This window comes from Thunnus thynnus, chromosome 14, assembly GCF_963924715.1.
Source record: "Thunnus thynnus chromosome 14, fThuThy2.1, whole genome shotgun sequence".
NCBI lineage: Eukaryota > Metazoa > Chordata > Actinopteri > Scombriformes > Scombridae > Thunnus > Thunnus thynnus.
Genome location: NC_089530.1, coordinates 2,320,481 through 2,344,910, shown reverse-complemented (window position 1 = coordinate 2,344,910; position 24,430 = coordinate 2,320,481). Strand labels below are relative to the sequence as shown.

At 38.8% G+C, this 24,430-nt stretch overlaps 1 protein-coding gene across 1 annotated transcript in view; it reads left to right on the top strand.

Annotated features, from left to right (window-relative positions):
• Positions 1 to 224: 224 nt before the first annotated feature.
• The window catches only part of atp6v1ba (ATPase, H+ transporting, lysosomal, V1 subunit B, member a), a 47,078-nt gene continuing 22,872 nt past the window's right edge, over positions 225 to 24,430 (top strand). The window contains exons 1-5 of the mRNA XM_067609306.1: positions 225 to 453; positions 18,952 to 19,007; positions 19,275 to 19,373; positions 21,678 to 21,771; positions 22,397 to 22,474. Of these exons, the coding sequence (XP_067465407.1) occupies positions 348 to 453; positions 18,952 to 19,007; positions 19,275 to 19,373; positions 21,678 to 21,771; positions 22,397 to 22,474 (433 nt within the window). The 5' untranslated portion in view covers positions 225 to 347. The remainder of the gene's footprint in view (positions 454 to 18,951; positions 19,008 to 19,274; positions 19,374 to 21,677; positions 21,772 to 22,396; positions 22,475 to 24,430) is intronic.

Genomic DNA, 24,430 nt, shown 5'->3' with positions numbered 1-24,430 from the left:
TTTTATATCAATTTTAAAAACACAATTTTTTAAAAACTGTTTATCGGTGAGCTCATTTATATTTTATGGCGTTTTAATTCGTTTTAATCTCTTTGTGTTTTATAATGGATTCAATCAAATAAAATAAAAAACTGAACGTGTTTATGGGCATAAATTAATGCCAAAAAGCCCACTCACCCCTACAAATCACATGCGCGCTCACATCGCGTGCGCGCCCCTGCTTCTGGAACATCCGGTTCCTCGGAGTCATGTGACGAGCTGCTCTGCTGTCATTCATGTTGTTCAGCTCCAGCTAGCAAAGCACATCGACCAACGTTAGCTTGCTCAGGTTTTAGTTTTTCCCGACGATGGCAACACTGGTGGCAAACAGGGCGATGGACAACGGCCTGGCAGCAGCTGCAAGGACACACACCCAGGCTGTGACCAGGAATTACATCTCTCAACCCAGGCTGAGTATGTGACGTTAGCAGGCTGCTGGATGTAGCTTTTAACAAGGTTGTTGTGCTGCCTTGGAGGACGTGGAAACGATAGTAAATCTGAAAATCTTGTCAGAATATATAAGGCTAGTAAATCTCATTTTTGTTAGGGTGAAAAATATACGGGGAATGTAACATTCCTGTCACTCTTCAGTTGGTCTGAGTAACTAATAATGTGGCATTACAGTCCTAGATATCAATATCAATAACTGAAATGCTGCAATTCAAGTGTTGGTTTGCAAACGCATGAAACGTATGCGTGAAGTGTGACAATTATGAAGAAGGAAGTACAGAATTTAAGTCATGGCTTTTGATATTGCTCTGTGTATTTCCATTGGATGCGAACGCAGCAATAATGTTAGCTAACAAGCTGTGAACGATTCTCAACAAACGAGCTGTTTTTGCACACTGGCAGTTAAATTGGGATTGGGGTCATAAATGAGCATTATAAATGTCATTACTCCGTGCTCATCATGCTGTATTTATAAAACTAGCTACACTAAAGTCATTCGTGTCAAATAGCAAACTAGCTAGCGTTAAGCTAGTCTGCTAGCTATTGCTAATAGTAGGTAATCTGGCGCAGGCTCGAGCTGCACATAGCTATAACTCTATTAATATTTTACCAAGCGTGTGACATATATACATATATAAATATAAGTTGTATGTTCATGTGATATGTGGATTCATACATCCATGTCATGGTGACTGTGTACGGGCTCGATGTTATTACAACCTGACACAGCTAAATGACACTAGCGTCGTGGATTAGCTTGCTATGCAGACAGTCAGCTGACTCCAGTGAATGATGAATGAATGAGGCACGGTTTAAATTAGGTTTTTCATGTGTTGAGAGTTTTGAAGGTCTAACGATGGCTGTCTGTATAGTGTCCTTGCAGCCGAAATGTTACAAAGTGGCGTTCTGAGGAATATTTTAAAAGTTAAGGTCGTTATTGCATGTTGAACAGGAAGGTGACAGATGGGATGATCTCTCATGTGACTCGATCACATGAGAGCTGCAGCCTGCAGTGATGAACCTGCACTTCCCGGCCTGACAGAAAGAAACCTTGTTTTGTCTTCATATTTTTTGGAATGAGAGCTTTGTAAAGCAGACATTTGATTTTAATATTGATAGAACAGTGCAGAAAACTGTAAAATCACACATATTGTTTTAGCAGTGAATTAACTCATACTTGTTGGTCAGGTAGAATCCATAATCCTTAATTTTAGACATGGATTGTTGAGGAATCATTAATAGTTTTTTTTGCCATGAAAACGGTTATATTTCATCTCACTATTAATATTGACACAATGTATCTGTATATGTATAGTTCAACCCCCAAAATAGATTTTACATCTGCATTGTTTCAATACTGAGCTGCTTCTGATACATCATATTGATTTGTCTTGAGTCCTTGTGGGATGGAGGTTGAGAGGTGAATTAAAAGCAAGCAACACTGAAAAAATATAAAACCTTTGTTATAGTTTGTATGGTCTAAACTGGGGTCAGGTGTTACTTAGCAGCCGGACATTTCTTTCTCCATTCTCTGTTTAGGAGTGGCTGACATTGACATTAAAATGAGAATAGCTGGTCCACCTTAAAGGTCAGTCCCCCTTAAGTGAGCCTGGTCAGGTTAGGCTAACCCATTGTTGCCAACTTCAGGACTGGGCTAACCCCTTTCACTTTTCCAGCAGTTGGGGAAACAACAGACGTGACTTTTCTTGGTCTTGAGAAGCTGTAGCATTTATTAACTGACACACTGTAGTCTGTACTGTACATTTACTGTCAGATTGACAACTCGCTACTAACCTTTTCCTCTGTTCCGCACACATTCACGTCACTTTTTTGCTGCTCGCTCTCTCTACTATTTTGATATGTCGGTTTTTCAAGCAGAAACGCCAAACATTTGTGAACATATGTCAATGTGAAGATTTGCTTTTCTTTGTCCTACCTGACAGTACAATGAAAAGCTGGTGTCTTCAAACACCTTGTATTTTCCAACCAACACTCCAAAACACTAAAATACTTGTTTTACTTTCCTGTATGACAAAGAAAAGCAGCAAATTTTCACATTTTAAGGAGCTGAAACCAAATAATGTTTGGCACTCTTGCTTTAAAAGTGACTGAAACGATTAAATGATTATCAAAATAGTTGCCGATTAATTTTTTCCCGATCGACTAATCGTTGCAGCTCTAGAACAAATGATAAATTTAGAAAATACTCTGCAGATTAATCAACAATGAAAGTAACTGTCCTGGTAATTGTAATTCAAAGTACTAGTAATTAACCCAATATGGAATGGAGTGGGTCAGTCAGTGAGCTAGCCTTAAAGTAATGACATAAGTCTGTGGTGTTTAAATAGAGAGTTTTAGTACCCCATGATGCTATTTGTACTGTTACTCTAAAGAGTGATTATCAACTAAATGACTTGCAAAGTACAGTGTCATGTGATTGAACTTATCTATAGTCATTAGGTGAAATGACATGACCTCCCTTAAAATAAAAGTCCTCACCTCTGTTTTGGTCAGAGTCATGAATCACAAAGGCTTAGATGAGTGTCCTGTGGTGTTCTGTAGAAAAGGTGCATTTAACTGTTCCTTTGTTTTCTTACTCAAAAAAAACCAAGCCATAATTTATGTAGCCAAATTCTCCTTGGTGACCAGTGTGATTAGTTTAAACAGTTGTTAGTTATATTCATATGTTAGCCACATTTTTTGGCCATGCTGATTACATTATTTGAATGACAGATCTTGGTGTTTTTTGGCACTTTGCTGATGTTGAGCCTTTACTGTGACTTTGATTATGCTGTTGAACACAGCTCGAGCCATGAAGCCAGTAAGGTGATGGTTTTTCCTTTTGTGCAAGTGTCAGAGAGGCAAGCATGGACTAAAAGCCTCTTAGCAAACTGGAAGGAAATGACTTAATGGAGCTGGGGCCATCTGAGAGCCAAACAGAGAGAATACAACATGTGATAAAACCTCTGTCCTAAAAACATCTTACCATCTTACCTCTGAAATTCTCTAATTTTGTTCTAGCAGTATGGCTTGCCTTTTTTTTTTTCTCTTATCAAACACATTACCAAACAGCAGTGGTCCATTCTAGTGATGAGGCAGCAATTTAGACCCAAATAATCATCTCAAGTAACTGTCAGGAAACTTCAGAGACTTTTATATGTGCTGCTCCAATGCTGCATTTTCATGTTGAATGCTTAAAGCCGCTGTGTGGGGAGATTTGTTTGCTTTCATGTCTCTTACCCCTTTTATATCGGAGAGGCATGTATGACAGAGATCTACTGAACCCACATTCTTACTCTTGAGACTCCTGTAACTGGTTAATCACTCATTGTCACCATTTCACAGAGGCTTAAGTCACCGCTGTAGTTTTATTAACATTAGTGCAAAATGAAATGCATGACAAGAGTGCCGGTTGCAATAGAAACACCTCTTCACCAAAGCTGAGTTGCAGTCTACGTCCAGTCCAGATCAGCAGGAGGTGGGTTGAGAAGCCAGGTTAGATGGCGTATGTTGACCTGTACAGATGGACTGCCAAAACATCACTGCGGTAGGGGTGGATGAGAGGCCTTGCAAAAACCTGCAGGCTTCTTTTATAGTCGACAGTGCATATTATTCTCGTGGGTTGTAAATCCTGAACTGTTGGTTTGTTGAACAGTGGTCCCATCCTGTTCCTATTTCAATCAAAGCTTCCCCTTTTGTAGGGAAGCTTAACCCGACACATTTTGTGCCAACCAAAGGCAAACTCATCAAAAAGCCAAAGACTAAACCCACTGTGATGGCCTTACAAAACCATGTTTTTTTTTTTTTTAAACAAAACCAAGTTTTATTGATTATTGTTTTTATTGGTTATCTGCGTCTTGCCAATCTCACTAAGAGTTCCCCCCGCAATGTTTCACTGTTGAATTGTCATATGCCAATCTGGTAGACCCAACCCTATTTCAGACAATAAAGCTATCTGTGTTTTCTCCTTTTTCAGGAAAGCAAGGATCTTTTTTTTTTTTTATTATATTATTAAATTTAACATTGAAAGAGACCATTTTAAGATCACTCATAACAGGATCAAAAGAAGGTTATAATTTAGCAGGGAAAGCTTTGCAGCACAGCAGAGACTCTGTGTTTAGCATGAGCAGATAGATAAACAACAATATGGATGGTTTTAAATGAATAATGTCATTAATAAAACAAATGGACATCCATCCCCAAACGATAGAATCCCAACTAACTCCAAATAAAAGTAACCACAGACCACCCCTCTTACCCCCGGTGCAGGCCAACAACGTGGCCCATTGGAAAAGTATCAGGGCACATGTAACCCAGCAAAAACCTCTCTGATAGAGAGAAAATAAAATCCTCTCCACTCTCCCGCCCGCTACAAGTCATTACAGCCATCTGTACTAAACGTCCTTATACTGTATTTTAACAGTCAACCATAAAGGCTTACTGAAACGATTTCAATAAATAAAATGTAAACATCTCCCACACACAGAATATTTATCTACATACCTTTGCATATGCTATCCAAAAATTTAAATTTAAAAGTTTAATACACGTGAATAACCTCATAATTCTACATAGAGAACCTTTAAACGTGTGTCACATTTCTATGACTCCAGCTGTTAAATCCTGTCAGATGAATATTGTCTGTCCCTCATGTGTCAGTGGTTCTTTCTCTATGACTGTGGTGAGAATCCTCAGCTTGTCCCTTGGGTTGTGCAGCTTGATAATCACTGCGTGGGGCTGTTTAGGTTTTGGTTGGCCGAGGGTCCTATGAGTGTGGCCATTTTTAAAGATACCCTGCTTGGTCTCCAGGTTCAGCAGGGTGGGTAGCCAGCTCTCTAAAAACGTAACCGGCTGTCGGCCCCCTGTTTTGGTAGCCTGGTGTTGTCAGACTAATTTGCAAACTGTCTGGAACCTCTCAGGTCATTTTTGATTTCCAAGGGGCATTATCAACAGGCAGACCAAAAGGCCTCTGGGCGCAATTTGATAGACCTACAACCAATCAGAGCAACAAAATGTATTACATAGCGCTGAGACATGCGAGTTGAGCGGCGCTTGGTTTTTGGCTCATCATTTTTCAGCATGATGGCCGGCTCACAAGCTTTCTCAATTTACAGCTAAACAATACGCTAAAAAAGGTTTCTGAAAACATTTGTGGCTGAAAATAGGCAATACAATCAGCACTTCCTAGTTTAACAGTTTGATCTGAGTCTCATAAGCCTGGTGTGTTGCACTCTGCAGACTTCTTTTTTCAACTTTATTGACAACAAACTCAAACAATGGACAACCCCTGGACCTGCTGTCTGTCAATCATCATATCAAACCCGCCCCATATTAGATTAACAGTTGTGATTGGCCTGTCCAGTTCTATGCCGGGTGGAAATCTGTCTAAATGGGAGGGGGGCCAGATGATTCTGCCAGAGCACATAAAACATGAGTTTTGCAGATTCTTCTTGTTCCCAGGATACTGTTTGAGGACACTACAACTAAACCAAGGAGTGCACATTTTTTATAATAGTGTATCATATTATTGTGAAAATCCCCCTCCACTCAAAAATGTGTTTTTCTGATTGACATACACATACATACACATACACTGAAAATGGACTTTTTTACTGAAGTAGGAGACATATTGTGTCCAGCAGTTAAACTTCTGAAATTAACAATATTTGCATATTGATAGAGTCTGGATTTTTAATGAGGAGGAAGGAGTAGATGCCATTTTAAGAAATTGTAATTAGTTGCATTTTTTTTGTGGAAAAACCATATCATACAATTATTATTCAAATATATTGAATTGGAGCTGCCTTTAAGTCATGACTTGTTTTTATATATATGTATATAGGTACAAATGTTGTCTTCCACTGGGCTTGGTATTATTTGTGTTGCCATTTCTCAAAATGAACACTTGACGGGTAAAGATGAGAACTGGATCAGCCATATCGCTGTCGGTATAGAGCAAACTCTACCGTCAGTGTGGACAGGAGGACACCGCTGACACTTCCGTCAGTATAGCCAGTTACCAGGCATCAAACAGTATATAAGATCACAATGTCGAGATGGTTCTTCGCTACCTTATTGCCTCGACAGAGCTCTAAGAGAGGCAGCTATAGAAAAGCCACTCCGAGACAGAGCAGGAAAATAAACAAATAAAGAGATTTCTCATCAGACCAAGTCTTTTCTTTCAAGAGGCCTTTGTCTCTCTCATGTCAAATGCGACAAAAGCTATTAGCCCACGAAATGGCTTGCCTTTGTTTTAGTAGTGCATTCTGTCATTTAGTGCTATGAAAAGACATGGAGCAAGGCACTATACTTCTTTGTGAAGATTTAATTAATGGTAATAATGTAGTCACGATAAACAAATGTCTCATCTGTCACTATGAAAGTAATTTCTATAAAATCAATGTTATTTTTGTAACAGTTCTATAATCCACATTCTAATTAGGCTTAAGCAGCTAGCTTGTCAGTAGGAAAAAAAAAAAGCCTCTCCTGTGGGCGTTTGCCATTCTTTTCATGAAAGAACATTAAAATGTAGGCTAAGGATTTGACACCATTTCTGTCTGTTGCATGAACAGAAACCAATCCACGTGAACAGCACACTTTTGCTGACCGCTTGTCATACATTTCCTGACATTCTTCATTTGAAGAATCGGTGGGTCATTTAGAGAAGTAAGTGTGTATTTTCAAATGTAAGAAATCCCCCATTCCATTGCTTAACTTCCCTAGCAATAGCATGGCACTGTATCAGTCAAGGTTTGGAATTTCCACAGCAGTAGTAATGATTTGATGATGATGATGTGCAATGAGCCCAATGTTGAAGTGGCTTAGCCTTTTTGTATACGGCCCAGCAGAACACTTAGGAGATCTTTGCCCTTGTTTGATCTTCATCATAGGTTGTTCTTTTTGTAATGTAGTAAAATTTTCCCTATGCCTCCCTACACTAACACTATAGTTCTCTATTCATTAAAAGCTTCACTCTTGGTGAACATGTTGATCACCGTTTCCCAAAGCCCAAGATGACGTCCTCAAATATTTTCTTTTATCCCAACCAACAGTCCACAACCCAAAATATTCAGTTGACTGTTGTAGAGGACTATAAAAACCATAAAATAGTCATTCATATTTGAGAAGCTGGAACCAGAGAATTTGGACATGGACTATGAAGCCATTAAAATAGTTGATTAGTTGAATAGTTAGTAATTGATAAATCGACTTATAGTTGCAACTGTAATTATATATAAACATTTGTATATTCTGTGCTGCCAACGTTATTTTCAGTCGACACTGAAGCTGGAGTCGACTTGCAACAACCTATAGAACTGCGTCCATCTCCTCCATGTTTGTCGCCATTATTTTGCCAGTTTTTCTGTTGTTATTTGATATGGATGCAGGTATTTTTCAGTCTTTGAATGAACTCCCCATACTTAAGCTGGCCTACAAATCTCTGCTGGGGAGACGGACATCAACAAGCACAACGCCAGACATAACTGAGTTGCTGCAAGGATTGTAAATGTGGGCAATGATTTGAAGGGTCTGGAACCAGGCGGGGTATTAAATAACAGCTACTGCCATGTTGATGAGTGATTTTGTCAGTATGTAAATCAAAAGTTTTAACACATTCTAGGTTAAAATGTAAGAATGAATCAAGTTTGTTTAAATTGTAATAAAGCTTATAACAATTCAATTCAATGAGCTTTACTGGCATGAAAGTTTCAAGAACAATGTTGCCAAAGCATCAAAATACAATTTGTCCAAATATTTGGACAGTACAAAATAACAATAATATGAACATTAACACAACATTAAGATTAAATATATGGTCATTATGAGGAAACATATTAAAACACTTTGTGAACTGAGCCCATTACTTGAGCGCGAAAATGTGCGTCAACCACTGCGAGTGGTTGTAAACTGTTGTTCCGCCACCTTTGTAATGAAGCTCTTGTGTTAACCAGCTGCCTCTCTGTATAGACAGCGATGTTCCTCTGCTTTACTACCCACCAGCAAAAAGGCCCCACAGACAAGAGGCCCCACTCTGCTGGCAAATTTGCTCCTGGTTCGAGCCTGATTACATTTCCTCACAATCAGTGCAGTGAGGTAGGGAGTCCTCTTAATATGGAGTACCTGTGTACCTGCAGGGTTAAAAGCCCGTCTCGTTTTTTTAAGGGTGTCAAAAACCAGGAGCAGGCCTGTTGTCATGTCACAACACAGACTGGTTGAAAAGAGGCGTGTTGATCCTGGCTGCTGTTTATGAGCCCCCCCATGATTCTGAAATGCTTTCTTGTTATAAAAGTAGTCTGCCATTTGTTAACAAAATATCCAACTTGACCTTCATCCGTTTTTTAGTTCATTTTGGTCTCCCAGATTTTTTTTTTTTTCTAATGTAAAAGCACAAAGCACTTTCTGTGGGTTGAAAACTTAATCCTAGATGTGTTTTGTCCTTTTGAGTCCAAGAACATAGCAACTGTTTTATCCCCCTACAGAACAAATAAGATAGGTGGAAAAAATGGACTGATTGTTCTGTCTCAAACTCTTGAGCAAATAATAGTCTGTTATTGTTACACTTTCATTTTAGCAAATCCTAAGGATATGTCCTTATTTGTTCTGACCTTGGTGTTATTTTTTTTCAGCTTAAGCTTACCTCATTTTCATTTAGCTTAGAATTGCTGAGATAATAAAGATGGGATAATAGATGAGATATGATAATAAGATGTAAAGAAGAGATTCCTCTGTTTTTTTTTAGATAATTTTCATTAGTTCATAAAACACACAGCAGTTGAAGTGATTGACAGCTTTGGTATTTTGCTCAGAGTTGAGCTGAATTAGATTTGTATGTACAGAGTTGTACGTTTCTGTGGGCCATCAGTACTGCCGCTGCTTCAAATTAAAAGCATTCATTTGGAGAACCACTGAGTGACTTTTATTGTGAAATAGCCACACAGATGCAATATGTTTGTCACCGAGGTTGGCTGTTCTGCATTGGTGATGCTTTTGTTCACAAAAAATTGGTCCACACAACCAGATATGGACATTTTTGGTACTTTTTGTCAGCAAATTAGTTTTAACTATTTGGACAAAATGATCAGATGTCCAATTATTTCTACCTCACATAATTAATCTGTGGGCTGACTCCCCTGTTGTAATAACATAACCTCATTGCAGAATGTTGTTCAAAAATATTCAATGGCAAACGCATTAAATAACAGAATGGCAAGTTGGCTGGCTCACCTGCCTGATCGTACCTGAATCCAAAATATTCCCAAACAGAGGCCTTTTTTAAAAAAAATTTATACTTTTTTTTTTTTTTTTTGAGTCCTGTATACCAACAGGCGCTTGTCATCTTTCTCAGCTCTGCTGCCTGTTCCACCAGTTGCATGTATTATGACTGACTGACCTCTGGGGACACTTGTTGACTGTATGTTTTTGACAGTACTGAAAATCATACCTTTGGGATTTCTAAATACCATGGTATACCTTAACACTGTGATACAAGTGCAAAACCTACCCAAGTGTAGGTTTATTTTCAGTGTTTTGTACTTCGGAGAACCAACCTGAAACTACAAGGAAGTATCCCTTTGCCACAACTCGACAGCCATTCTTCTGAGTACTTGGCATTGCAGTTTTTGTTTTAACCAGCCACTGGAGGCATGGAGAGGATGGTAAATAAATAAAACTCAGTAGCTACAGAGATTTGTTTATAGCACTGTGGTTGACTGTGCTTCTATTTTGGGCAAGTACAGAGTTTGATATTAGTGCACAGCAACCATCAATAGTCAATAGAAACAGACAGTGACAACATAGAAACAAACGCTGTAGAATGACTGTGAGGATTATATGAGTGATTTTATCATGTTGGTTTATTGACTCACTGTTGCATGTCTTTGGCTGTGTGTGTGTGTGTGTGTGTGTGTGTGGTAAGGTGGGGTGTGGGTGAGGGCTGGTTTTAGGATTGAGGCAATTAGCATTCCCATGTCCAGAGGGGCTGTGGGAATCCCTTGAAGTAGAGGCTAAGACGTGAATGTGAGGCTGCACATCACAGCAGCTACTGCTTTGTAGCGCTCATTTATTGTCAGAATGATGATGCGCCCCCATCTCCATCCCAGCTCCGACCCCCCCCCCCCCGCTTCTCCTCGAGTCCCCCCCTCTTTCAGCTGGGAAATTGAATTGTGTTGGAATGCTCTGTGCCTCTTTTCTCTGGCACTTGAATGGGCTCTTTAGTATTTCACACCAAGGTGTCCTTCAGGGTGCGAGGTCAGGCTACCAAAACAGCTTCTAGTGGCGGATTAGGACCAATTAACATCTTTGTACACAAAGGGCTCTGGCAGCTGAACAGGCTGCAGGGTGACCCACACTGCCGTTGCATGCCAAGCCAGGGGACCGCTGCACTTGAGCTGAAGTAGCAAAAGAGGGGTGGAGAAAGTTTTCCAAACCTAATGAGAAATGTTGCTACTTCACACCTCATGAACGTATAGCCCATTGAGTAATCGTTATCTTGTGAAATGAGAGAGCAAACCACATCTTTTTTTTATCATTGCAGTTGTACATAAGAGGGGACCACTACCCTGAACTGTTCTGGTTGTTTTTTTTATCATGATGGGGTACTGTATAGGGGAAGTGGAACTACTTATTCAAAAATTAAACACACTTTAGACTTTGTGCCACCAAATGGCTGATAAATTTGCTTAAAGGAATAAACCTTAAAACACTTTAAAAACTATTAGGGAATAGCAATTGATGTTTTTTTTTCATGGTTTGGGCCCCTTATTTACAGTGAAGGGCAATCTTAAAGGAGCACCCCACCAATTTATCATTGCACCCATATAACGTTGTTGCACTCATGATGGGCAATTTTTAAAAATTGATGCAGCAGAACAGAGATATAATCTTTTTTTAATTCACACATTCTTCTTCTTTCTCAAAACCTGGCGCCTACGTTACCCACAATGCAACTAACAAAATGTGTTATGCTAGTTGTGGCTAATATAGCCTGGAGCTGCTAGCCTCCAGCAGAGATGAGGAGCGGGCTACAGAGGTCTCCTAACCTCACTTCTTTTTAACTCCACAACCCAAGATTTGCTCCATTTTCAAACTTGTATTCTTTAGCCCCAACCAACACTGACTCAAGTGACATCACTTGAGTCAATTTATCAGACTTCACACAGCTCCCTCTGGAGACACAAATGCAGTAGTGCTCCCCAACACCTGGAAACACATGCTGATGTGTAAAATCTTAAGAGCTCCCCTTTGAAGATACAGCATACAATATTTTGGATAATTGTGTGCTTCCAACTTTGAGGTTTGTGGGAGGTTTCCCATTTCATTCAGTCCCTCATGGATGCTGCATTTTTGAAGCCGACACTCATATAAACATTTGAGTGTTCAAAAATCCAATAATGATGTGTCAGCTGATAACTATTTCTAAAACACTAAACGTAAACAAATTCACAATCAAAGAATTGTGATCAACATATAGTACTGTACTGTAACTTGTCAGTGCTGTGCAAACTTTGCAATTGCATCAGTACGTCTGAAATACAGCAAATATATCCCAGGTGTTTCGTTACTGCAATTTATTTGCTGCCTTTTGGCCAACATATACAAAGATACTGATATATCTCCGATAAGATGATTTCGGCTGATATATTAGTCCAGCTCTAGTTACAACATGACAATGCCCTGTGCACAAATCCAGCTCCAAAGAAATGCTTTTCCCAGTTTTGTGTGGAGGAACGAGACTGGCCTGCACAACCCTGACCTCAACCCTATCTAACACCTTTGGGATGAATTTGTACACCAGCTGTAAGCCAGACCTTATCACCCAACATCAGTGTTGGACCTTATTGATGCTCTTGCGGCTGAATGGGAGCAAATCCCTGCCAACAGGTTCAAACATCTGCTGGAAAGCCTGAAATTGGAATAGTTGTAAATTGAGATAGTGTATTGGAAATTTCGTATTGCAAAAGTTGAGATTTATAACTTCATTGTGAATGTCTTAATGAGTTGTAGAAAGTTAAATTGCTATCTACTATTGTCAATTTTGCCGACTATAAAGACAGCTGTAGCCAGCAAATTTAGTCAGTTGTGGCTAATATATGGTAATTTCATGAGTTGGCCAGTCTACAAAATTCAATGTTGCTGTCTCTCTCTGGCTATTTGTTCACAATTATTTTAGCTTATTAAGATATTGTGTTAGTGTCTATACTTGACATTGTTACCCAAGTGTTAGCTAAATGTTATATTCAGTGTTGAATTCTAGCTAGGTTTACCTTCCAGTTGTCTTCTCTGAATATGAAACCTTGGAAGTCATTCAGATCATTTTTCTTTTTTGTTTTTTTTATGTAGAAATAAATTTGTTTGTTTAGTACTATGTGGACAACCTATACAAGCCAGAGTTTAACTTCAAGAGAATAATGGCAATTTAATAAACATTGGTCAGAAAAAATGAAATTAGACGTTTTCCTCAAATCGTTCAGCCCAACCCATGGTTTAGGAATGAAAAAATGTTCATTAATCACATATCGGTGTAATGTTCAGCTGTCCACATACATTTGGCCATATACAGTATAGAAACTGTTCGAATATCTTGACTAATTCCTAAATGGTAAGTGTCTGGTTTTGGTGTACCTTGGAGTCAAAGAGCAGATTCTACCTTCCTGAGCAGAGGAGATACCAACACACTTTTTCCACCAGCAGGAGCCTCAGTAGAGTAGAATACATTGCTGCCACAGGTGTATTTTATTCTAAATAAGGGACAAAAGGATTCTCTAAATCTACAACTTAAAAGATAAATGAGGCAGGTTAAGGGGAAATACTTAAATCACAAAATATGTAGATGCTTTATGTCCTCATCCATAGAGTAAATAATCATTTTGTATTTTCTGTCTTGCTTTATGTTTGTCCTGGTGTTGTGGTTTCACATATAGCTTGATGGTCACAGTGAATAGGGGAAAGCAAAGTAGCTTCAAATTTCTTAAAATTACATGTACCTCCTCCCATCACTTACTAAATATCTACCATTAAGATGCAGTAGACTTATGGATTTCTAAGAGGTTCCTGTATAATTATGTAGCCCCAATTTTCCCCACATCATTATTATTATCACCCTTTAGTAAATAGCCATATGTATCTCTTTTGAGACCTGTGGGCAATTTGTAGGCTAAGTGTAGCTATTAAGTCCTTTTATAAACATGGCCAACATGGCCAATCTGCCATTTGTGGGGGGAGCTGGCTATAAAAAAAACAACAAAAAAACCCATAATGTTGTGAAGACTTGATGGAATTTTATTTTATTTTTTTTATTTTTTTTAGCAAAGGGCATGTTTGGATATTGTGAGCTGTCTGAGGTTTAAGTATAAAGATGTCAATCATTATTATGATAATAATCCTTAATAATTCTTGGAGCAGTTCTGAAGCCATGGTCTGATCCTCAAGCAGGAACGACATTGTGTGATTTATGTTTGTGTAGAACAAAAGTATATTTAGTATAACACACCTAAATTCCTATCCTATTTAAGGTACTGACCTCTATCTTGTTCTGTTATGTTGTTAAGACGGATCAGCATTTGTGCCAATCAGTGACCTCTCATCATCTTTTGAACACAGCATTTACTGTTGGACTGTTACTGTTATTAGGTGATCTGAATAGTTAATATTTTAAGTTTTAGAGTAACCTAATGTTGATTAAAATTTTATTGTCCCCTGCTTTTTGGCTGGACCGCAATAGCAGAGCCAGCCCTACACATGGAAACTGAGTGATGAAGTTACACCATTGGTCGGCTGGCCAAGTGTTGGAGATTCCGCATTGGCTGTTGCACTTCAAAATTAATTGGCGAGAACAGTTTTCTATTACGTCCTCAGGGGATGTGTACAGCGGTTCCACTTACTGCAGCTCTTTCCAAATTTATTGCATGCTAAGAGCACCCTTCAGCTGGGCCAGCAGACTCCCTACCTCGGTCTGCGCCTGGATTCCGCGCCATGATTGCACGACTGATGGAGGAGCGTGTGGAGGTGTTTTTGCGGTTGACCCGGTGGGGAACATCATGTCGCTCCTCGGGATGATGTCAGCAACTCACCTGGTGATGCGTCTGGGGCTGCTGCACATGAGAAACCTCCAGTGGTGGTTTGCGCAGCTTTGGCTGCATCCAAGCTGGGAAAAACACCGCAAGCTTGCAGATTAGGAGAGAAAACCAACCTTTCCCTGCACCAGGAGGCATGAGGAAGAGCGCACAGTCAAAGCACCCCAAATAATAATCACTGACAGAACACTTGATGCAGAATGAAAAACAAGAGACATCCGCAGATAGAAACAGACAGATGAAAGAGCAGGGGGAGTTAACAGATAATTAGAATAGTTGTAATTAGAATGAAAATAAGTTCTCTTTCAAATCAAACATGCCAGGATATGGTTGGGAAGTATTGTTCTTGCAACTGCATTTATACCCTTTTTTTTTTTTTTTTGACTCTGGGACCACTACGTAAAATTGCAGGAATTCACAATATAGACACTACCACTGACTATTCCTGTAACAAACTAGCCACAATTTCACATACTGACCACACACAGTCGGTCCAGCCATTTACTAGGTTTTGACCTAGTCTTGTTTCAGTCTGAGTGGTATTGTTACAGCACACAACCGAGTGGAGTGTGAGGTTTACATTAACACAGGATATATTGGAGTCTGCCCAAAAGTGGATGCGGAGAGTATTTGGGATTTAGTGGTATAAGTGCACCTGATGGCAGACAAAACTGGCTACTACTGCTAAAACCTTGACAAGGGAACACGTAAGAATCCGATAACCTTATGATAATAATAGAAAAGACTCAATTCAGTATTTGTAGACACCCCAATACCAAAATACAGCTGCTAGCCAGCTGCTAACACTCTCTAACAGACCAGAGTAGACACAAAAACCTGGAACTTTCCTAGCTGCTGTATTAACTTGACATTGAGTGTAATGAATGGGGTGTGAAATAGACAGTGAAAGTGGTTGGAACATGGGCAGTTGAATGTTAAAAAGCTGCTTTGATGCGGACAGAGTTACACGAATATATCTTTAACATCCCGAGCCTATATTTACATGTGAACAATTTACTGCATTTTAACGTATGTTCTGTTCATTTTGTGGACAAAGTAATAAATAAAGAAAACTTAATTCAGAATTATTCAACAAAACATTGATTTAGTTTGTGCAGACATATATGTTCAGACACTTGTCTGGCTTTGTAGTTGGCATACAATGTAATGGATGTAATGGCAACATGTACACTAATGCAGATGTGTCTGTGATAATATCTATACATTAGGACAGCATTACCTGTAAAATAAATGACTGCGTTCCATCCACTGTTCATGCACATGTGAACAACACGTCACATCGTAGCCCTCATTCACAATAGCAAGATAGATACATACTCATTAGGTTTTGTCATTGTTGTTGCATGGGAACGAAGAGTTAAAGCAACACTCACATTCTGACTCTTAACTGCAGTGAATTTAATTCAGTTACAACGTTGTAGTTGGCACATGATCGGTAGGAATTTTCTTTAACTGTAATGATATTTTTAAAAGCAGATTGTTATTGATACAGATTTGTACAGATCATTTGAGTAAAGCTATATGCTGGCTGTCACAGAGTTAGCAGAATTATTAAACCATGCTCTGGCTCAATACTCTGTATCCTGGCTCTCAGTGGTGATTGAGAAAAGCAAAGGTTATCTATAAACTGCATACCCCCCTCTGCCCCCCCCACCCTCCACCCCCCACTGCAGAACAAGGTCTTGCAGAACAATCGGAGAAATGTGTGTGAGAACTTGAGTCATTCACCAGAAGCTGGACCCTGAGGCAAGAACTGAGATAAAGGCTGTTTAGATAATAAAATAAAATAAAATAAAATTCATTTATTTTGGAGGGGAAAATACAATCTTTTAATTTTATTTGGTTTATTTATTTTTTCTATCTGTGGTGCCCTTGGTTTTTATCATCACACTTGAGCCATCTTTTCTCTTGCTCTCTCAACAGTCTCTTCCCCCACCCTCCCACCACCTCCCACTCCACCCTCAACACACACACACACACACACACACACACACACAGCCTGTCTGGCTAATAGAGGGTGAAATGCAGGTGTGTGTGTGGGAAATGGCTGCAATACTGTAGCGCATTGACAGGTTATTTTGTTGGCCTCTGCCTAATTAGTGGCATAGTGGATGCACCCCGCTAAGCTTTAGTGCTTTATGTTCGCACCAGTCTGCTCTAATTTCCTCACGCCTTTGATATCAGCCCCGAGATTGACGGTTCGAACATAAAGAGGAACACCAGACCATGATAGAAAACCCAGTGGAAACAATGGCGCCACCTTCAGTCCTCCACCCCCACCCCCTTCAGTCCCATGTCTTTGCATTTTACCCCCCAGGTCTGCAGATGTGCAGAGGGTCGGGTTTGCAAGTAGATTCCTTGCAAAGTAAATCTGCTTGCATGTCAGCAGAAGGAACGTTACAGCTTCATTCAGAGAAAGGATCCAGGCCCTTTGCTCCGCTGTCTGATTGGTCACCAACCAGTTGTTACACCAATAACCCATTAGAAGCTGTCTCTATATCTATTATTGCTCTCAGAGCGTCATTAATGTTTATGATTAGCTGTTTAGACATATCTGTTACACTTAACAACTGATACCAGATAAACAGTATCCTCATGTACTGCACTGGTATGAATATTGTTTGTTTGCTATCTTAGGCCGAGGAGAGGAAGGTCTGTTATGCTTCGTGCTTAAAAGGAGGCATGTGATGGAATGCAAAACAGGACATGTTTATTGTTTTTTTAAATATCATTTTTATTGTATATATAGTATTATTTTGATAACTTAGGTGTATGTACAGTCTATGTGGATTATGTTCAGTATATTATAGTGTACACAAGCACATTCAAAAACATTCCTTTCTTGAACAGTCTTGTCTTGGATGCTGTTGCCAGTTGTGCTTCCATTCGTTAAAGGGTTTCATTAGCATTTTGCTGACAAGCTGAACCTTGCCAAGATATGTTGTGTGTGAGACAATTTACAGGGTAATATTGGGTCAAATCAACAGATTTTAGAAAAATTTTCCTGACTGACCATTAGTTAGTGAATGCACAAAATGTGAAGTTGGTACCTTGAACCAAACTATATTAATTAAGGTATCAAACACGCCATATTTTCTACAAATGGAAATTCTGCAAAACCCAGTCCTACAATTTAACTAATTGCAATGTGACGAAATTGAAAGCTTTGAAAAAATAGTGCCTACTTTAAGCCTCCATATCTCAGAAATGAAAGAAGATACAAGCTAAAGGTTTTACATACTAGTTGCTGGATAAAGTGACATTATTTACATCAAGTATACAGCAAATCCAAGATGGTCTGTCCAGAGGCCTCTGTTGATTTCACATGGAATGACCTGAAAAAGAATAAACTCTGTCTGGTGGACAAACATACCGTATCCTTGGTATTTCTCTATTGGGGGTGCATCCTGTTGTAAATCTTCCTTTGGATAGACGTCTCTCTCTGTGCTTCTCCTTAAACTTTTATCAAAGTTTATCATATTGTGGTTTTTTTGTTTTGTATTGTTTTGGGTGTGTTTCTGATGGAGTTGTGTGGAGTTGCTAACTAGCTTAAGCTATAAATGTACCGTGTTCTCCTTTAAGCTGCATCTCAACTGGCAAAGTGTATCAAGATGTGGCAAATATAACTTGTGATGTGTCTTGCTTTTTAAAGGAGTGATAAAACAGAAGTTGTTTGCTGTGAACTTTAATGTGGATTGGTGATTTAATTGTTGTTAACTGTCATTGTTAAGTAGTTTGGCAGCATTTCTATCGACATCAACAGCGCACCAAGAAACTCTCTCTAATTCTACATTATGTGATGAGATGAGGGAGCTTTAAGCACAAAGGAGGAAGCTAATTGCGTTTTCATCTCACAGAAATCCAGATCACCTGAAGTTCAGGGAAATGGCAACGTGCTCAGAATTTGGAGACGTATTTGATGTGTCGTTTTTATTGAGTTCTGCTATGTTCTTTCACCACATCTTGTGACAGTTATTATGGTTTAATGTTGGGGAAGGCCACAGGCTATTTCAACTAACCTTCATCAATGATGACCATCATTTAATAGTCTATTATTGCAAGGCTGAGAGCTAACCTCATGCCTGTGTAATTGTACTCGCTGTGCGTGAACAAGTGAATTTCATGTATTTTTTCCTGACATTTGCCTGCCTTTGACATTTGGGGCTGGAAGTGCATGAAAGCTGTTTAAATCTCACAGTGAAAGGTCAGCTTGTGATTATTAACAGTGTTGACTGTAAGGAAGTCTACTTATTCCCTTGTTGATTGGTGGCTTTCAGCTGCACAAGGGAATGGCAGCGTTGTCAGTATTGCTTCTGGTATTTGACTGTCCTGTGGCCTGAATGAACAATGTAACTCTCCTCTCTTTCAGCTTACTCTACTGTGTCAGGTGTGAATGGACCCCTGGTGATTCTAGATAATGTGAAGGTGAGGCTGCTAGAAGTTATATTCATATTGAACTGTATACAGTATATCTGCATGGTTTCTCATACTACTGCTATTTGTTTATATTGTCATTTGATCCAATGTTAACATCAGAGATACCAGTTAGTTGAGTTGTAAACAAAATGTGAAATAAATGTCCTCTGGAGCCAGTGTGAATCACCCCTTATATTTGCAGATGTCTCTTGTATTAGTCATATAGATTTAGTTTTCTGGAACCTGTAGTCACTCTGTGGAATCTCTCTGAACTAGTTCCCCAGATATGCTGAGATTGTTCACCTGACCCTGCCTGATGGCACCAAGAGGAGTGGGCAGGTCCTGGAGGTGATTGGAAGCAAGGCAGTTGTCCAGGTAAGAAACAGCAACAATCCATAACGGCTGACTGACTGGCACCTAACACACCAGAGTGTTCATATAGTGTTTGAGAATTTGTGCTTTACATTGTTTTCTGTATCACTTATTTTCTTATTTAAAAAATAGATAAAGAAAATAAAATCTAAATGTAGTTTAGTTTCAGTTTGTCTTAATCCCTTGATATAATAAAAGAAAGACAATAAGCAGGAAACCTAAATGCACTGAAAGGAAAAGCCCCCTAAATGACAATGACTCAAATCATCAGTCAGGTAAATTATTAATTTAATTTATTATATGTTGCTCTGGACTGTACATTTAATTCTACAGTAATTCTTTTTTATTGATATTTCAAGATAAGTGATTAACATGAAGACACATATGACGCAGTACAAGACAAGAGGGAGAACCAGAACCAAACAAAAAAAAACATTAGGATTTTATTACTGAACTAACCACAGTGTACACTGCATGTATTTGAGCATGTGGCAATTTGACATTTTGACATTGGGGTGTCTGTGGCTTAGGAGGTAGAGCTGGTGGTCCACTAATCAGAGGGTCAGTGGTTCCATCCCCATCTCCTCCAGCGAGCGTGTCAAAGTTTCCTTTGACAAGATACTGAACCCTGTGTCATGGTGTCTCACTTGTTCCTGTTTTTATTTTTCTAATGTGTGGTCTATAGTGTGACAGATTGTACATATGTCACTATCAATTATTTGGAGACACTCCCACAAGAGAATACTTGTCCCACACCTGTGCACACAGAATGGATGTAGCATTATCTATGTAAGATCATTGTTGTAAGAGTTGTTTAAAATACTCTTGAAGAAGGTCCAGAGGGACTGAAACATTAGTATGATCAATAAAATTTGTGTGTGTATGAGTGAGTGAGCGTTAGAAACATTGTAAAGCGCAATATCACTCCTGATGAGCAGGTTGGCACCTTGCATGGCAGCCTCTGCCATCAGTGTATGAATGTGTGTGTGAATGGATGAATGCTGGCATGTGTTGTAAAGCGCTTTTGAGTAGTCAGTAGACTAGAAAAGTGCTATATAAATGCAGTCTATTTACCATTTACATCACAGATGTTGAACAAAGGCGTCAGAACACAAATCTTTCAGTTAAACAGTGAGACTTGACATATAGACTGTCACAGGAATTTAGTGTGGCGCAGCTGGACTGTACTGTAGCTGGCAGGAGGCTGTGAATTCTTGTAATTGTAGGTAAAGTGTACATCACAAAAACATCACTAATAATATCAAGTATTTATAAAAAAGCGACCAAACACCAAAACCTGCCACCTGTAGCTCTTCACAACACTTTGGCTACAGCTTCTTTTAACTAGTCCTCTGTTGCTATTTAAAACTGATGCAGAAAAAAAGAACTGGAAAATGTTGATATGTGGACCAAAGGGGAATCACAGTGAACAAAGCATCCAACCACACATATATACTTATAAACAATACTGGAAAAAACAAACAATAAAATGCAGTTGTCAGGAGATCAGGTTAGAGATGGCAAAGGCCTGGAACTGCCTTGTTGCTGTCAGTTTCATCCTGTTCCAGTGTTTTCTGGAAAGACAGTTCTGGCATTCCCTGCTCCAGCTAGTTTTCATCAACATGCACAGTTAATGCTTTCCCTTCAGTTTAGAGCTGCAATGATTATTTGATCAACAGAAAATTAAATGGCAACTATTTTGATAATTGATAACCATTTTAGCCCCCATTTTTAAGGAAAAATGCCAAAATTTACTGGTTTAGTTTCTCAAATGTGAAAATCTGAAGCTTTTTTGTAATACGTGATAGTTAGCTGAAAACTTTGGAATTGTGACTGTTTGGGACAAGATTATTTGAAGATGTCACATTGGGTTCAGAAATATTAACAGGCATTTTTCATTTTCTGACAAAACAATTAATCACTAAAATTGTATTTATTTATTGATTGGGTCAGTGTGCAGTTTAAAACATTAAAGATGCACTGCACCGGAGTTAGCTCGAAGCTAATTAGCATCCACAGTCCCCCACAATGAAAACGTACAACAGCACAACAACAAACAGTACAAAGCAAACACACAGAACACACCATACAAAATACAAAGCTGCACACAACAGCACATCACACAACTTGTCAAATTAAAAGCAAGACTGCCTGCGCTAATGAGAAGACCATAGATAAAGTTTAGACCTTAAGATTTAATTATTTATTATATATTATTTTCAAGGTTAGAATGAATCTCTAGGCTACTGGCAGAGAAGCTGTCCTGAGAATGTTTTTATATATCTCTGGCCTGTTTTGTTCATTCAGGTGTTTGAGGGAACATCAGGCATCGATGCCAAGAAGACAGCCTGTGAGTTCACTGGTGATATCCTGCGTACCCCAGTGTCAGAGGACATGCTGGGTAAGATGGACATAACTTCACATTGCATATTTTGTTCACATTCTGTGATAACACCCTGCAGAATAAAGTGAGAAGCTGCACAGTCCATCTTCTGTGCAGCTTATTTTATATAAATATTTTAAAGCATGCTGAATGCTGTTGAAAGTGTTATACTGCATTTCCCTTCAACATGCTTATTTTACTTACGTTTTTAATCCGCTCAATAAATGGTAAAAGCAAAACGGCACTGAATCAAACCTTTGAGCTCCCCTTTTTCTGACTGTTCTTGAATGTCTCAATCAGTGTGATTATCTCAGTACAGCGCAAGGTTACATATATTTGAATAGCAGTAGAAAGTAAACCTGCTTTTGTTTTTGAAGTATCATTAATCACATCCATGAATTTATAATTACTTGTACTTGTTACTTGTAGAGCCATCAGAGCCACTCTTATCTGTTTAGAGTCTGACACAGAAGAGAATAAATGAGATGTGGGTGGAAGTGTCATCTAATGAATTTCATTTTATTGGTGTTTTTTTGGTAATTATCTTTGAATTCAGTTTCCAGATACACCAAATATTTGTTATTTATCAAATGGCAGACTTGATTTCTACTTGGCTGAAAGGAGAAAATCTTTCCTCTTTCAGGGCGTGTGTTCAACGGCTCCGGCAAACCCATCGACCGTGGACCCAGTGTTCTGGCTGAGGACTACCTGGACATCATGGGTACCACTTAGACAAATAGATGCCCTTTACAAGATGATACATTAAGGAAGCACTCTCTTCAATACAAAATAGAAATGTGCAAGTTTGCACATTCACCAAACATTAAATGGGAAAAGTTGTTACTTTACAAATCAATTCATAAAGATACAGCTTAATCAGAAATGCTGACAGACCACGTGTTTCTTCACCTGTAATTTGTCCCAAGGGTTGGGAATCAAACCTCAAGACATTTTTTGTACAAAACAAAATGTGTCTGTAACACTGAGCATAGAAAACTGTCAAGTAGTAAAAGTTTGCCTCAGATGTCTGGTCACTACTTTTCTTTATCAGATTTTAAATACAATTTTTGACTGTTTTCATTCAGGCAAAGTTCTTGTATGGCTGCCTGTGTTTAGACAACATTGAACATTTGAGAACTTTGGGTTTGTAGATGAAAAGAACAAAGCAAAACATTTTATTGAAAGTATAATTTTGGCATATAATTTCGGTATCAAAACCTGGGTATGGGCTATCCTCTCATTAGACGTTATAAACCACTAACAAGAGGTAGTTTAGAGGTTGTGTTCAGATTCCTTCCTACATTCAGGCCAGGTACAGGACAACAGATTCAATGTCCACACATTGGATTTTAGCTCCCAAAAATATATTTGACTGAAAAAGGCAACGTTTCGACCCTGCCAGGTCTTCGTCAGGCAAATGACCAACATGACAAGGAGCAAGGTGTGCATATATAGATACCAAATTAGTTACATCATGCTGATGTCATGTGTACAATTCATGGTAGGAAATCAAATATGTTATCAGTGCCTGAAAGAATCACAAAAGACTGTCACAGTTCCCTCAAAATATAAGAAATTTCTTCTTCTTCTTCAATTTAATTTGTCAAAAAAGAAATTTGTCAACTTCATATAAACTTTATATAAAAACTATTCAAAAGCAATTTAATAAATCAAAAAACATTAAAAATCTACTGAATCTGATAAATAAGTGACAGGTCTGGAAAATGGCTTTCAGGAGGAAAAGTTTACAAGAAAGGCTTTACTTCAATATACTCATTAAGACCATTAGGGTACGATGTATTAAGAAAATAGTTCCAATAGTCTCACATTGGAGGAGTAGATTTTCACAATATCCCCTCTAAACCACTAACCCACAGGAAGCAAGAAAACCACTAAAGCAAGAGAAGCAAGAAAAGCCAATGTGATGCTGGAGCATGGAGAATTTTGAATTTATGTACTTCAGGAATAGTCACAGTACAGTTGTGCTTCACCCACTCAGTTTTCTAATCATAACCTCTGAAGTTGACTGCCAGGCTTTTCCTTTTTTCACTGCCATAGACTGTAATGATGGTACCGCATTTCCTTGGCTTTATAATTGCCAAGAAGATTTTTGTTTTCTGTTGTTTAAGAACAGAAGGTGTATTTCACATTGACCCCTGAATCACTAAACTGGTTCCAGACCTCTGAGTCACTGCCCCCGTCCCTGATTTGTTCTCTGACTCAAATAAGTCTGATCTTGTGTCTGACACTTGGAGAAACAATCAGCCAATCAGATGTAGGTTCCAAATGTAACCAAGCATTTGTTACTCTTAAATCAACATATTTCTTCAATCACCATGACGGTGCTACTACAAAAAGACAGATGTGTCACTCGCTACTGATTTGGTTAGGAAAAAACAAAATAACTCCTCACCACCACCAGCAGAAATTGGCTACCATGAACACAGTGTCAGGCTAAATGAATGTAGTGAAATGAAGTGGCAATTTAGTCTGTTATTATCAGGCTGTTTAATCTCTGGCTTACATCCCACCACAACGGCCAGCTACAACAGTGCTTCATGGAATGTGAATTGGCATTTGTTTGTTGTTTACTCACAAATAAAGGATGAAAAAAGGCTCCAGAGCTCCAGGGGTGAACTTTAGGCTTATGTTTGGAGCACAGCAATTTGTTCACTTT